The following is an 11,281-nucleotide window of genomic DNA, read 5'->3' on the forward strand; positions in this document are numbered from 1 at the left end:
CACTGAACAAACAAATCTATATCTCTTGGGATTAGTGCTAGAATGGAAATAGATAGGACAAGTAGAGGACACTAGTGATAGTTGTGAGATTGTCTAACATTTTAGAAGCACAAATTAGTCAAAATGTTAAGCTCAAATGGACATTAAACCGTTTTAATTATTCAATTTTCACATGGTTTAGAACAGTGCTGGGATGCACTCAACCAAGCTGCACCTTTTGTGCACTTCAAAAACGGTGTCCCTTGCATGTCTTCTAGTGTGTACAGAAGTGTCATACATGCATCTGGTGGCTGGGAGAGAGGAACCCAGCAGGCGAATTGCTGTTGGTTACCTGTTTTTTTAAATCCTGGCTTCACATTTATTTTTTTATTTTTGCCATTAGTAGCAATGTGATTTTGATGTGTTCAGCTTTTCATTTTTAATAGGTTTTCAGTGGCTGGATTGGCATCACATGCCGAGTCCTGCCTTTTTAGAGTGCTTTGAGTACATATTTTTGGTCTTACTTTACCATATTTTAGATGGCTATGCATAGTTTTCTAAAGCATACAGCTAATCATTTAAGTGAATAAATGCAGTGTCCTTTTCTTAACACTAATTTTATTGGAAATTGCTTGTTAGACTAATCTACTTCTAATTATATTATCTCTAGAAGAGAATTATTATTCATGATATAAATGTAAGTGTGCGATCATTCTTTATGCATTCCTATTTGAGTTTTGAGTAATCCTATATTGAAAAGTATAAAGGCATGTCGCTGTGTGAAAACTAGAGACATTTGATTACCTTTAATGTTGAAAATGTATAAGGGTAAGAATTTGTTCCTTGGCATTCTGGTGTTGGCCACACAATTTTTCTGATTAATAAGATTGTAGGGGGGCAGAGGCTGCACCGTGGGATTATACCCAACCTATCATTTGAACTACCCCAAAGACCAGTCATGACACATCTCTCAACCATTATGAACCCCACTGCAGTTTGGGCCAGTATTAAAAAGGGGTGGGGAGCACAGCTTATGTGCGGGGGAAAAGTGAAGACGAGCATCTAATGCCCTGAGTGGGATCCTACTATATTTTGCTCAATTGGTGATGTGGGGGGTGGTCAACTGATGAGACAATTAACATTTGGAGCAGATGTGAGATAATAAAGGGATGGCCTAGTGGGAAACACATTTTGTGCACATTCTGGGTCTTCTATGATTTTTTTTTTTTTTGGCATTCTATGCGTGGATGCACTTTAATGACTTTAGGGTTGTCTCAAAGATGGAAAGCAACAATGATCCCTTGCCTATTATCCTCTTTACATCTGCCAAGAGATGTGAAGGTCGAAGGTCTGGTTGAGACATTGGTTGCAACTAATGGCTGGAGCATGAAGTAGTGAAAGATTTAACCAGCATTCTTCTGTTTATCCACTGTCCTATTATACAGAATATGCAGAGTATATTGAACTTGAGGATGAGTGCTGGACTAAAATGATTGTGGTGAGCAAAGCTTTTCAGGACACTCTAGGTCTTAGTATTGCTGTAAATTCTTGCCATTAAAATGGGTCCTAAAGACATTCCTGGTTTGATAATGAATGTTGTGGCAAGAGGAGAGCACTATGCCAGGCTATTTGGAAAATATAACCAATGGAGGGGAACCCCATCTACTAGTTTGCCTGATTAGGAACCAGTGTAGGTAGCTTGTTTGTGTCAAATAAGCCTAGAACAAGAGCGAGCCTGGGATGATTTGGACCCAGGCAATTCTTGATGAGGACAGTCAGGCTTTTTGGTCACTGGTCACATGGAGAATGAAGGGCTATTCCCAAAGAATGGAGTAACATCACTAGAGACAGTTTGAGGAATAATTTGTTTCCCCTATGGTTGTAGCACAGATGTGGGGAGTTGGCTATGATAAACCGATTGATATTGACACACCCAGGCGGAATCCTCTAACACCCCCTCCCCCCCTTTTCACTTGGGGAGGTTAGTGTTGCATGGTTGTCTCACTATGTAACGGCTCAGTTAGATCTTCTGGAAACACCATATTTAAAAAGGTGTGCAAGTGCAACCCTGCAAATTACATGCCTAGTTCCTTTCTGGACGCTTCATGCAATGCCTTCTAGAAGCTATTTAGGACGGGGGTACAGCAGTGGAAGGGCACTGGTTCCATCTGAACACCAGTACGGAGGGGTGTTTCTATGGGGAGCCTACACCTTTGAGCAAAGTATCTGCCTGATGCAGGCAGAACCAGCTGTGATATATGATCGTTAATTGGAGTGGTTCTAGAGCAAGTTCAAGGGTTCAATTTTTTTGGGTAGAACAGTCTTTCTACTTCTGACTCGTGGAAAGATGAGAAACCAACCAGTGTCTAGGAAAAGGTTGCAGTGGGGGTATTTGATTTATGGACAGCAGACTGTTCCCTCTATGCTTGAGGTCATATAAATGTACATGCTCTGCAGAAGGTGGTTAAAAAATCCTAAAGGAGGAAGATCTGGGTGTTAAACCACTTTGAGGATGAGGCAACGCTGACACTATGGGTCAGGATAGGAGTCTTCATGGCCCACTCGGTGTAGATATTTGAAGGAGCTACTTGCTCAGCCAAGCTGCGAGTCCATGTAGTTATTCCGAGCAATTGGATGAGGTCTGGTTGAGCTTGGCTTGGGCCATTTGTGGGATGCACCACCTAAAATTACCAAATCAGATATGGCGGCATTGAAGAAAAGAAACTGGGAGAAGAAAGGCAACGTCTTGTGTGAAGGCCCTTTAATCCTAGACTTTCCCAATATTTCCATGTGGACAGGAATCCTATCTTAATGGGATCCACGATTCCAAAATGTTTTTTTCTTTATGTTGAATTATACATCGGGTCTTTCCTACTAAGAATGGTAGAAGGGAGGTGGAAGAGTCAGGATCTGTTTGGACGCCTCTGTGCCTGTTACTTTGATACAACTGCCTTTAATCTGCCCTAAGGAGTAGATGGTTGAAACACCGTCTTAGGAATACTTGTGTAAGTCATCAGGAGGCAGCACTGGCGTGGGGCCATAGCTCCACTAGTGACGTGGTAGCGTTTGTAAAACATGTGAAGTAATGTGTATTTGATACACTCAAGGAAATAAAGGCAAATTGCAACATTTTGAAAGTTGTAAGATTCCGGTAAGGATCTGCAGTTTGCAACCTTCTTTTATAACCAGTGGAGCAACATGTCATGGACTTCTGTTTTTGTTTTGCATTTCTTGCAAAATTACAAACTTCAAACACAAAGGTGTTTCAATTCCTTTACTTTCCTCAAAAGTAAAGGGCGCAGGGAATCGCAAGGTGGTTTAGTGTTTGTGGTAATATCTGGCGAGCATGGGCACTCCTTATCACAGGTCGGATTATGTGGCACACATGTATGGATAGTCAATGGCGTACTAGGTTTTCGGCTCGGCTACGTTTGCGGCTTGGATGGGAAATGGGGGGGGGGGGTGGCGGACATTGATTGTAAGAAGCTACTTAATGTCGGGTTTTAGTAAAGTCACCAGTAAATGTTTTTTTGGTCGTTTTTGTATTGCTTTAGTGCTTGGCGGTAGTAAAGTTGCTGGTAAAAGTTCATAAATAAACTATCCTAATCTTGTAGTGCTTGCAGGAGGTTGGAATATGTTGGATCACATAATGGCATTATAAAGATCCCATAATACCACTGTGCTTGTAATCGGTTGGGTTGAGTAGATATTTAATTTAAATTCCTCCCTTTTCTCTTAGTTATGTGTCGGGCATTGTTGACTGTTACTATAAGAGTGAGGAGAGCGTTCAGAAGGACCCCGAGCTGCAGGCCTGGGTGGCCGCCATCTTCAAAGAAGGTTTCTTGGAAAGAGAATCCTCGGGTAAGATTGGATAACCTCAGTGCTGGAAGCTTGGTGGCTGTCAACATATTTGTAAACCAGATCCCCAATAGTGAGACGTCCAGCCTGACTAAATGTTTGAAATTCGAATATCGGGAAATTGACTTTTGAAGCCTACCGAGCTGTATAGGTATCATTTGGGGTTTGATGGGGAGAGCGTTTGGTATCCCTCTTTTTCTGCAAGCCCTGTGATTGCATATCACACTCGGAGTACTTGGCTTTTAAAAAAAGTAAGCCTTCAGCTTTGTGATATGGGTGTTTGTGCCTGTGATCAATCGATGGCATTGGTTTGCTGCATCCTACAGATACCAATAGACAATGTCGTGAAGAGTGAAAGATCATACAATGCAATTTCCTTTCAGGTTACAGGGGATTTGGGCTCTCATGAGGCTTGCCACTGCCACCATTTCACTGATTTGTCTGAAATGGCTATCGGACTGATGCTCAAGAGGAGCAGGAATTGTAAAGGACATAAACGCAGAGACTGGCAGACGGGAATTGGCCAGTGTCACCCAACACTTATAGTGGACTGGGGTGAATTAATCCTGCTCTTTCATGCAACATAAAGAAACAGACCCGATTCATGTATCCGAAGGAAAGCTGCTTTGCAATACTCGAGCATTCCAGAGAGCTAGATTACAAAAGACAAACTACTACTACCACCACCACTCTGTATTCCATTTCCATAACCAGAAAGCATTGCAGTGCTGGTGCTACAGATCACAAGCCCACTCGTGTCACCATAGCCTGGCTCTGGACTCCACAGAATTGTGACTCATATATATGGTGTTCTGGTGCTCCTGAACATGTCCATCGCAGTTACTGTTTTTTTTTCTGGTTGCTTTTCTCTCAGGCATCCCTTCTTCACTGGAGACCCGTGCGGAGCTCATTAAGTATCTGACCATGGTGATATTCACATGTTCAGCTCAGCATGCTGCTGTCAACAGTGGGCAGGTAAGTCGGAATGCGCTGCACCTATTTTTGGGTATCAATATCTGCAGAGCTTCAGCTGTAGCCACCGGCTCCATGAACCATCTGTCCTTCTCCAAAGGGCATTTGTGGCTGAGCCTCCCTTTCAGTAGTTTGTAATATGACATACCCATATCATGACCTTCCTTGGAGTTTAAATGTAAGTGCTAACCTACACTATGAGCAGTGGGTTTGTAACAAATTGACCTTATTCTAAATTTGAACTTGTAAATAAGACTTGTGACTTGTAATTTGAGACTTTAAAAAGTATTTCATATGTGCCAAGCTAATGATGGGACAGTAGGGAAACGACTATAAACTAAATTGGGCCCTTTGTAAATAAGGCAGATGTGGTGCAGTGATGAAGCTAATTCTAACTGGCTTTATACTTGACCCTTGAAATATGTTCACACTCTGCCTCCGCTGCCTTATCTTCCAACATTTGGAGCATTTAGAAAAAAGAAAATGGAATAAATTAACATTTGAGGCGGGTGAATATCCTGCCCATATAACTACTGAAGCGGGCATCCAATCTGCCATCTGTTTGCAAGGTATAGAATTGCTGGATGAAGCCCTGCTCTTGTCTGGTTTAGCCAAATCTTCCCAATCATACATGCAGGATTCATGCTCTGCCCTAAAGCCATGGGAACTTCACCCATCCCTATTAAACATTACATACATTTTGAAAATGTCACTGGATAGAATTGTATGGTTGCACATTTTGGTCTTCAGACCTAAAATGCCACAGCAAGGCTTACATTGGGCAATGTGAGATTAAGCCTGTAACCTGTTTCTGCCTTGGCACATCTACATATAGACCTTAATTTTCATTGGATAATATTGAACCCGCAGTAGTGTTAGGATTGTGGCACTCGAGTCTTGTTAATGTCCTTACATTTACTTTTTTTTTTTCTCCAAGCGGATCATACTGAAGATTCATCTAACTTATTTTGAATATGCCAAATACATTTTTTTTCCCTTTTGGTTTGTGCCATTTCTGGAATTTGCTCTTGTCACAAATCCTAGAAAAACTTTCAAAACGCACACTAGAAAGTGATTCTGTAATTTTAGGGGCTAAAACTGGGGTGATTGAGGCCAATAGATAATGGGTAGTAGGTGTGGCTGGCAAGGGGTAGCTTTTTGTACGTGTGCCCTGGCTGAGCGAGCATGACCGCTTACCTATCCTGCTCCCATGATGTGGCAATGTCATTAGAAATGATTCTTTAATGGGTTTAAACTCGCTCCGACATGTTCTATAATCTGCCTGTTAACCTCCTGCTTCCCGAGGTGTCTCCACAGTGAAATCGTGTTTTTCTTGTTGTATTGGGCGCTGTAGTTTGATTTCCTCTCCTGGATGCCCAACGGTCCCAGCTCAATGCGCCAGCCTCCTCCCAAGACCAAGGGCTTGGCAACAATGGAAAGCGTCCTGGAAGCCCTGCCTGAGGTGGGCATCACCACCAACATAATGACGACTGTCTGGACCCTGAGTAATGAGCCTGGGGACAAGGTAAGGGCGGTCTCACTACTTTCATCCTGCTGCCTCCCACGCCCAACCAGTGAATAACTTGGGGCCACATTGTAACTGGACCAGGAGCCATAGCTTTGAGGTTTAAAGTGCATGTAAAGTCGCACAGCTTTGCCTAAGGAAACCCTTCATAGTCCTTATGTGGTGGATCGTGAGACGTAACATTGAACAAACCAAAGAGTGCAACAGTACTTTGATGTTCTCCCTTTTTGTCATGCTTGTCAAGATCCAACATTGTAACCCCCCCCCCCCTTTTCGTACCTATTTTGAAATCTTCAATGGAGAGGATTTAATAAAAGCAAATGCCATACGCTATGGTATCTGTTAGAGTTTTATGCAACCTGAAACCTCCCCACCCTCTGTATAGTCCCCTCTATACATGTGTTGGTGCCACATCACTAAAGCAGCACTTGAAATAGTTTGACATCTCTCAACTGAGAGAAGTGCCATTCATCATTAATCTCCCAGTAGAAGCTGCACCAGTTTTTACTGTCCTGAACTTACCTAAGTGCAGCATCAATAGTGTGATTTGGTTCCAAAACATGCTCCCCTATTGGCTGTCTTTTCTACATCTCCTGATGCTATGCTGGTGGATATTTCTGTGATATTGTTGGGATGTCCCGTGTATCCCCCCCGTATTAGCATCCCTTGGGACATTTCATGCCCCTAAACAAGGACACAACATTGTTTAATGCACCTGTGTGTATGCACCAAATACCTCACAATTTGTAATCCTGCCCTTTTGCATCTGAAGAGTAAATATGTGACGCTCTCGACGCCGCCCGCCCCTCACCACCTAGTACAACTGGATACCTATAGGCAGATGAAGGCATCACGATTGGGCTGATGAACAGCAGCTGACTTGGAGAATAGAAAGTCAAATGAGAATGATATACCATGAAATAAAGTTATGGCTCTTAAAAACATTTCCACAAAATGGGACCTTCATAACCCTGACCCCTTTTAATCAAATTACATTTCAGTAATCTTGCCAGTTGCCACCCCCTTTAAAATAGTGGATTTTTCTGATACCAAGCATGTAAGACTGTTAATCTATTCTGCACTATTTGTATATTGAGCCCATTTTATGCCAACCTGTCCCCTGAATCTGAAAAAATAATTTCATTATGAAATGAGTCGAGAGATAATTTATGCAACCTAATTGTTTAAAAGTTCGGAATGACATGGATATAATAGCACAAGGGTCACTTCCTTATGTACATGTTCGTGTAATTGTTGCCATTTTAGCTATTTGGACATGTTTTATTTGTGTAGTTTTCACTGATATTGCTTCTGCATGTTTCATGGCACTTGTTGGAATAAGCCTAGTGAAAATGACTTGCAAAGCTCAGAACCTAGGGCAACACATGGACACATGGACACATGGACACAGGAGCATTATCAGTGATCTGTGAGGCCCCAATATCCGGGTAGCCAGGAATATGTTTTTCTCGGAGTGAACTCTGTGGCCTATGAGGGGAAACTATATTCAGACAGAAGGTCCCAGTTCCATGTCGTGGAGGACGTATTCTTTACCTCCATTAAGGCAGGTTCACAGCCCTTTCTACTATTCCGTCGTGACACATTGTTACTCCTCCATTATTCCATCCATTATATCCTCCCAGCATGACACATCTGCAGCCAAGTCCTATATGCTTTGTGCTTCTTGCTAGAACTATTCTTCTTCCAGTACCGGGAATGATGTGCTCTACCATATATGATCTAGATTTGACCTTTTAGTGAGGTAGAAGCTATTCGCTCGTCCTTGTCTATTGATATGACCTTTGCTGGCATGTTTGTGTGAATAAGGGTGAGGCTGGCAACACCTACTCATTTTAAATTGGGCCTCTTCACTTTGATGCATTCCTCTATTCTGGGACTGTTTCCTGAGGTTCACCTCGGCTCGTGTTGGTATTTCTCCAACCTTTGTCTACAGAGAATGAACTATTCCCGTTACATGCTCTGTTCCCCCTCGTAACAGAGGTGGGAAGAATGCGAAATTTGGCAATATTGCATTCACCAATTTTCAAGAAACTGTGGACTGAATTTCATTCCAATCGTGAGATTGGGAACCTTGTTCCCACATAAAATAGAATCGGCATCTGTGGTCAACCGCCATAAAAATATAAATATAAATGCACTGGTTTGCAAAACCTGCAATAGTTTCATTCTGACAGAAATATAAAGCTAAAGTTTATCTGTAATTTTGTTTGAAATTTCTATTGGCTTTACTGGAAAAACCTAGAGATGAGCATTTGCTGCACTTTAGCAAAGTGAAGTTTCTAGTAAAGTGTGCTGCACTTTGCTGACAAACTTTCCAGCAAATTATTTTTCTCAAGTTTCTATATAGGCATAATTGGAGAAAACAATTCTTAAGTCTGTTAATATCTGTCATATTTAAATATTGTACATCCATAGTAATGGTTAGCCCTGGCGCCTGCGGCAGTCTATCGAAGATGACATGTGATATTTCAAAGTGACTTATGTTTGTCACAATGCATATTTGGATAAAAACCTTTATTCTCTAGGGGTTTCTCAAAAGGAAAATGTGTCCTCTGAACAGTCTTAGGAACAGGTGTCGGAAAGGGACAAATGATGGAGCACATGAGACTTCCTGTAGAAGGGGTTCCCCTCATCCTATGGTTTTCGGTTTAAATTCCTCATGGTTCCAAGATACAGCATCTTGTATGCTTCTGGACTGTCTCGGTGTTACAGCACCCAGCTGACCTCTTGCTGGTTTGGTAGCCTTGGCACAGCCTCAGTGACATAGAATCTACCATGTTTCTTGAAACCCTAGTCCCATGTCTACAGTTCAATGCCAAATTCACTATCGTTACAGTTCCTGGGATATAGCATCCAGGTCACTTTCCACATCCAGGGCCCAGATATCCTCACCCTCCCGGGCAGGTTTGTCTCGGTTTCACAGCTCATCAAGGCCACTCAACCCTTTCAGGTCTAAACTCCCGCAGCTCCTTCAGACCTTTTAGCTCTTTCAGATTCCTCCGCTGTCTTAGACCTTTTACTCACACCTGTCTCCTCTCTTCGGCCTTTGAGCTCACTCGGCTCTTGCTGGGGAAGCAGACTATATGACCTGCAAAAATCAGCCCTTGATGTCGAGGAGGTTCTGCTCATATGATGCAAGCCATTTTAGCCCTTCCAAGCTCCGGACTCGTTCAGCCTTCTCCCTGCGACTGACCCAAATGCCCCAGTCTAAGTGCTTTAGGGCCGTTCTAGTGTTTGCATCCCAATTATGAGAGTTCATTCACTCTCCATTGGAGTCTTTATGATTGGTTTATCATGCTACTCAGATAATTTTAGGACTGGTGGCCATTTTGGTACTATGGAATATCCCGTAACTGCTGTGAGAATAGGTATGCGGCCTGCTTAGCTCGGCTCATTCTGTCAAATGCAAGGAACCTGCAGCTCCCAGTGTGAGCTGTTCGCCACAAAGCATCTACCATGAGCAGAGTCACTGACAATGCTGGGTTCTGGCATGGTTGAATTCTCATGTAAAAAAGAACTGGCATATGGAGGGCGCTCAATGGATGCGCTTTAGCCTGAGCTCCATGATGAAGATACAAAGCTAACGCATGCATCTCACGTGAGTCTACCATTCTATTGGAGAATAAGAGTGCCGTTGCTACTATTATCGTGAAATTATGGGAGACTGGAAAGAAACCTGGTAGGCATATGTGGTGTTGGGCATGGGTTTGTGAGTACGAGGAGGAGTTTAGGAATATCTACTACACCCCACCCCCTCCAAGTAGCTCATGTTACTCGCCTGAGGACTCTTGTAGACTGGCTTTCCTGGTCTCCAGAGTCCTAAGCACCTATTTGGGCCAGGACATTTATTTGATCACAAGCCTGAAAGTGAGACTATTCACTAGTAATCCAAAACAGTTGTAGTAAACAATTCATGTCAAATTGATTAGAGTGTTGATTAAATAGTGCTGGAGTTGTTCCACAGTTAGTCCGATTTAAATCTTCTCAAAGTCCTAAAACACCCTAGTATTCCCCCCTGCATGTTTGGATTAATTGTCCCACGAAGACAACTTGTGTTCCTTGCCTCACGTACAATTTGCTTACCTTTTTTTTCACATGTCCTATTTTTCAGAGACGTCTTGGCACCTACCCTGATGAACATTTCACGGAGGAGGGACCCAAACGGTGCATCAGGGCATTCCAGGAACGTCTGTCTGGGATTTCCGCAGAGATTGAACAGAGAAACACATCCTTGCCCATAAAGTACAACTACCTGAACCCCAAAGTGATAGAGAACAGTGTGTCCATATAACTGTAAATAAGGAGCCAGCAAAAACCCTGCACTGCCCACCAAAGCCTACATACCCTTAGATTCCAATGATATCCAGAAAGAACATCCGCTGAACACCCAGTATCTGACAACTGAGACACAAGCACATCATAGATTGTCTGATTTCAACAAATGGCAAGAAAGTTCCGGAATGTTCTAGAATCAATGTGACGCAGCCAATGAGAGCATCAGCACGGGTAGTGCATGACTTTGCAGGCCAACAACCAAATAAAGCTCTCGAATGTTAAGGATGCCAGTGTGGCCATTTTGTGATTTTCAATTGTCTTCAAAGTTTCAAGGCTAAAGAGGTTTTGTTAATGTGTTACTATTTGCAGCAAATCACACTAAACCTTTGTATATAGCAACTGTCAATTTGTTTTTTGTAATGGTGGACCAATATCGGGAAGCAATTATGTGGGTTGTTCTAATGGCCACAAGGCCTAAGTGATCAGTATTGAGTTTATCTGAATGCTTTCCATCATTGACATTGGGCCTGCATAGCCACTTTTCTGAGGGGTGGAATCGCAGTGAGCATGATGCCTTGGTTTTGAGGGTGATGGATGTGTTGAAGGAAAGCGGTCTCACTGTGAAGTGGGAAAAATGTCACGTAGATGTAC

At 42.7% G+C, this 11,281-nt stretch overlaps 1 protein-coding gene across 1 annotated transcript in view; it reads left to right on the forward strand.

Annotated features, from left to right (window-relative positions):
• The window catches only part of LOC138568659 (polyunsaturated fatty acid lipoxygenase ALOX15B-like), a 169,513-nt gene extending 158,601 nt beyond the window's left edge, over positions 1 to 10,912 (forward strand). The window contains exons 11-14 of the mRNA XM_069646449.1: positions 3,719 to 3,840; positions 4,712 to 4,812; positions 6,164 to 6,334; positions 10,467 to 10,912. Coding sequence (XP_069502550.1) covers positions 3,719 to 3,840; positions 4,712 to 4,812; positions 6,164 to 6,334; positions 10,467 to 10,646 — 574 coding nt within the window. The 3' untranslated portion in view covers positions 10,647 to 10,912. The remainder of the gene's footprint in view (positions 1 to 3,718; positions 3,841 to 4,711; positions 4,813 to 6,163; positions 6,335 to 10,466) is intronic.
• The last annotated feature ends 369 nt before the right edge of the window (positions 10,913 to 11,281 follow it).

The sequence above is a fragment of the Ambystoma mexicanum genome, chromosome 1p (assembly GCF_040938575.1).
Source record: "Ambystoma mexicanum isolate Mex_15411 chromosome 1p, UKY_AmexF1_1, whole genome shotgun sequence".
Classification (NCBI taxonomy): domain Eukaryota; kingdom Metazoa; phylum Chordata; class Amphibia; order Caudata; family Ambystomatidae; genus Ambystoma; species Ambystoma mexicanum.